Source organism: Sapajus apella, unplaced genomic scaffold, assembly GCF_009761245.1.
Source record: "Sapajus apella isolate SASKATOON/1434 unplaced genomic scaffold, GSC_monkey_1.0 scaffold14, whole genome shotgun sequence".
Classification (NCBI taxonomy): Eukaryota; Metazoa; Chordata; class Mammalia; order Primates; family Cebidae; genus Sapajus; species Sapajus apella.
In genome coordinates, this window is record NW_022436954.1 from 11345637 (window position 1) to 11350869 (window position 5233).

At 42.0% G+C, this 5233-nt stretch overlaps 1 protein-coding gene across 6 annotated transcripts in view; it reads right to left on the minus strand.

Moving 5' to 3' along the window:
• STX3 (syntaxin 3) overlaps positions 1–5233 on the minus strand; it is a 50181-nt gene that overhangs the window by 25828 nt on the left and 19120 nt on the right. For all 6 annotated transcript variants that reach the window (XM_032283311.1, XM_032283313.1, XM_032283312.1 and 3 more), the window contains exon 2: positions 4387–4470. In XM_032283311.1, the coding sequence (XP_032139202.1) occupies positions 4387–4470 (84 nt within the window). The remainder of the gene's footprint in view (positions 1–4386; positions 4471–5233) is intronic.

Below are 5233 nucleotides of genomic sequence, written 5' to 3' on the forward strand. Positions count from 1 at the left end.
AGCATATTTGATCACAGGAGGCTTTTTGCATCTGACATTGCCATCCGTGACAAAGCACTCTGACTGACCCAACAAATAGCCATTCCCTAGCCCCTTCCCCTTCTTTCTTTTTACCAGAAGTCTAACTTTGTTTGGGTAGTGGCATCGCTAGCCCCAGAGGATGAATCATGATGCGTTCGATGGCGATCCTGGCAATCCTGTCCCTTTGCTGAGTACTCACTTTCCTGGTGTCCCTTCCAGCTAAGGGTGCCCACACCATGTGACCCAGTGCTATCCAGGAGGCCACAGGGGAAGTCAGGCTGGAGGAGCTGGGCAGTTTTCCTCCCTGATGAAAGGATCTTTGAACTTTTCTAGCCACACCTTTTCTTAATGCTTGCAATGTTGTCACAGGGTGATGCCAAATGGAGCTGTGTCTCTGGTGGTTTCAAAACACAGGCAGATGGGACCTATGTACTGCTCTCTTGGATCTGGCAGGCTTGTGACTGCTTCAGTAATAGAGCCAAGCAGAAGTGATGTGCTACATAACTTCTGTTGCTGGAACACTTGCCTTGCATCCCTGAGCTTCAATGTAACAAGCTCAATAGCCCTAAGTGGGCCAGCTAGGAGAAGCCCAAGCCACAGAAAGAAGCCAAGTATAGGCACTCCGATGAACAGTCTCTGCTAAGCTTTTCCCTTGAGCCACCCCAATAAAGGCACCAGACTGTAGAATTTTAAAAGCCTCTACAAGATCCTAGCCTGCAGTTGTTCAAGTCTTCCCAATAAAGGCCCCAGAAATTGTGGAGCAGAGATAATCCAGACCCACGTTGCCCTGTTGGAATTCCTAATCCACAGAATCTGTCAGCATAACAAAACAGCTGTTTTATACCACTAAATGTCAGGGCTGTGTTGTGATATAACAATAGATCATCAGAACAGACTCTCTCTCACAATCCTAAGAGAAAAGCCAAGAGGATCACAGCAATGCTGACCTAGAACCCCAACTTGACCTTTAAACAGCACCAAACCTAACCCCAAACTTCTTCATATGCAAAATAATTACATATCTCTATTGCTTAAGCCACAGTTAGTCAAAAGCATCCCTAAATGATAGGCTACACTGCTGCTCTGGATCACAGATTCAGGTCAAAGCTCTCATCCTTCTTCCCCTGGGCTCCATCAGCTGACTAGCTAGTCTTTCCACTTCGGATCTTTCGCACCCTCCACTAACTGCCATCAGAATGAATTTTCTAAAACACACTCTGAGCCCATCACTTTCTTGTTTAAACCCTCAAAGGTTCCCCATCACTTTGCAGTGGTGCACAGCTGCAGTAGATGACGGAATTATCTTGAAGAACTTCCTAGAAATCCAAACGTCTGAGCCACTCCAGTCCCTAAGAATCAGGTATGTGTATGTGCAAAAAAAAAAAAAAAAAAACCCCCCAGGTGATTCTGATGAAGAGTCTATTTAAGAAACAGGGAAATCTTCCCTTGCATTCCTCTCTTCAGGCAGAATGTAACGCTTCCTCTTCTGTGCTCCCATGATCCCTTATTGACACTTTTACTATCATATAACAATGCTGTAAAAATTTCTATTTCCCTTACCAGATAAGGAGACACCAGAGGGAAAGAATCCTGTCACACAGAACATTGTATCCCCAGCACCCAACGTGCTATCTTGAAGACAGTAAGCATAACAAAGCACTCAAATATTTCGATGAATAAATGAATACAGAACAATAAACCCCTAATGTTTCTGCCTCCAAAGGCAGGTCTGTTTCCTCTGAAACTTTACTCTCTGCCAAGTGAGCAAACAGACCAAGGAAAATATAGACAACTGCAAATTAGATAAACAGATAAGCCCACTGATACTTGGAACGGTTAAGGAATATGACCAAGATCACACAGTTAGTGGCAGATATGAAATTTAATTCAAAAACCTTGCTCTTTCCGCCTCCCCACGCTGTCTCTCTTCTCCACCCTAAATATGATATAGGTTTCACGGGGTTTTTCCCTAAATTACAGACATGCATATAACAAAGAGAAAGCAATAAGCAATGAAGCAGCCCTGGAGGTCTTGTTAAATCTTCAAAGGCCTCTACAGAAGTAGCTATCACCCATCCAGTGCTTTTCCATCTGATGATGCTTCCCAGACGTGTGATCTCATATGATCTTCATGGCATCCTTGAAAGGTAAGTACCAACACTCCCAGCTTCCAGAGCAGGATATTAAAGCTCAGAGAGGTTAAGCAACCTGACCAAGGTCATGCTGCTATGAAATGCTTGAAAAGTAGACTCAAACCATGTTTTAGGGGCCAAAGCCCACCATCTTCCCACCTAACAAAGAGGGTCCTCTTAGAGAATGCTCTGACTGGCTCAGAAGAAAAAGGAGAACACAGTTATTGGAGAAGATTCCTTATCTTAGGGACGTTCTTTAACGTATCTGGTTCTCCGAGGCAGACTGAGACAGGCTAGAAAGACTTCAGACATCTCCTTAAGTCCCCACCAGGGAGTGAAAGGATATTGTCATTCCATGATCCACAACTGGCATAACACTGGTCTCACAAAGCCTAAGTGTTGTTTGATCTCACTATGACTCTGATGGACCCACCCATGAGGAGGGTGGGGATCTGTGAAGAGTTTACAGCCAACTTCCTAATGAGGCCAGCACACACTCAAGTTTCCTCTTAATTTCTGTTTATTACTTTAACAGATAAATGGGCACGAATCATCAAGCCCTACTCTATTCCATTCAGAAAAGAACTGGAGGGTTACTTTTCCACATCCACAGTCTAGAGAATGGGAAGCATCATATTCTTTCTGCAAAAAGAGCACAATACCTCTTGTTTTCTTTCCAGGGAAATTAAAAACCTAAGAAACCATAGTATGGTGGCAGAGACTTCCACAATAGTGAAGTATCATCCATTAAGCACATATATGCCAGATGCTATGCTGTGTTTCAAACATTATCCTTCTTAATCCTTACAAAACTCCATGGAGATTTTTGTTGTTTAGGGTTTTTTTTCTTTTCTTACCTAAAAACTGGATCACCAGTGATTTTTTTTTTTTTTTTTTTTAGGGGACAGGGTCTTACTCCGTTGCCCAGGCTAGAGTGCAGTGACATGATCATACCTCACTGCAGCCTCAAACTCCTAGGCTCAGGTGATCCTACTTACAGGAAATTACATTATCAATCCTAATTTACAGGTAAGGAAACCCAGATACAGATTAAGGAATGTTCATGAAATCAACAGCTTCTCAGAAGCAGGGCTGAGATTCGGGCCCAAGTGTAGCCAGCTCCAACGCCAGTATTTTCATCCATGATATACTACCGCCTCTACAAGCTTTTCACCTTGTAGAGGTGAATCGCCTAATCATAGCACCATCTCAATGAGGACCTTTAAGATCAGAGTATGTGGATCAATAGACACGAACCCTTTTTGCCCCTGTTGAACTTTTACAAAAATAAACTGGAAGTTTGGGTTTCTCAGTTACCACTAGAATTAAGTCAAAGGAACTATAAAAATTTTTTTTTTCTTTTTTTGAGACGGAGTCTCACTCTGTTGCCCAGGCTGGAGTGCAGTTGCATGATCTCGGCTCATTGCAACCTCTGCCTCCTGGGTTCAAGTGATTCTCTTGCCTCAGGCTCTAGAGTAGCTGGGATTACAGGCACGCCTGGCTAATTTTTGTATTTTTAGTAAAGGCGGGGTTTCGCTATGTTGGCCAGGTTGGTCTTAAACTCCTAACCTCAAGTGATCCACCTGCCTTAGCCTCCCAAAGTGCTGGGATTAAAGGCGTGATCCACCTAGCCGGGCCCAAAAATTTTCAAAGCTACACATTTGATGTATCTGAATCACAAGCCTAAAGATACAATGTTTTATACTCATGGTTGTGCTCCTATGGTTGATTCTGTATTTGTTATGTGACACATTTGATGTATCTGACTCACAAGCCTAAAGATACAATGTTTTATACTCACAGTTGTGACCCTATGGTTGATTCTGTACATGTGATGTGACACATTTGATGTATCCAAATCACAAGCCTAAAGATACAATGTTTTATACTCACAGTTGTGATCCTACAGCTGATTCTGTATTTGTTAGGTACTTTAAGCAAGAAAGGATATTATTAAAATGTTGTCATATGGCGTAAGACTTTAAAATCATCTCCAATTACATGTAGTTGACCCTCTATTGACTTTCTTAACAAGATTTTTAAAAATCCAGACCCTTTCAACTAAATATTGAAAAGAGAATGCCATTTTAATTTCTTCATCCAGCCATCCACCCTAGCAAAAGACTATGACCTTCCTCTGCGACCCTGAAAAATCTAAGGTTTTTTAATTCTTACTAAAGAAGAAGTGTTTCCTTATGTACATTTAGAAAAAAAATACAGGAAGCCTGCCTACCTCAGAAAAGAACTCATCCATAAAAGCCGTGTTGTCGATAGCAATCTCGACCTCATCAGTATCATCATCCTGCGTCAGCTGCTTCTGCAAAAGACAAAAATGAACAGGGTGAAACTAAAACACAATAAATGGCTAACATTATTGAAAGCTCATGAAGTACCAGGAGCTATATTAAGCATTTTATACATAATTTCCTTTATAACTCATAACAGCTCTATGATATATCAAACAACTCTGGTATCTCAACATCTGAAATTAAATCCTAGTTCTACCAATTACTTTTTCTTTCTTTTTTTTTTTTTGCAGTGGGTGAGAGGTGAGAAAGGGAGGAACTAGCAAGTTACCTATCTTGCTGTGCCTAGGTTTCCTTCTCTGTTAAATGCTGACAACAGCACTACCTGCTTCATAGGGTTGTGTCAGGAATAAAAGAGATAATGAACATAAGACACTCTTGCATGGTGCCTAGTAAACTGTAAGTTCAACACATGCTAGGTTTTGTTGCTGGTGGTGGTGGTAGTTACTGTAACCCACTACAGTTGAGGAACCCACAACTTAGGGAGGTTAGGTAACTTGACAAAAACCACACAGCTAAAATATGGCAATAGGTAGAACTGAACTCATCCTTTGGATCTGAACCCCAGGGCTGCTAAACCCTTCTTCACACTGTTCAAACAGGTTCCAGACACGATTCCTCCAAAGCACAAGCTTTCAATCCTCACAGTAAGGGTAAAGATTTTCCTGTTTTCAGAAACCACCTATTACAAAGCAAACAGTGCCATGTCACTCCCTGTCAGAAGCTCCTGTTTATAAGAAAAAGGAAGTTCTCCCCCAGGCCCCAGCCACCTCT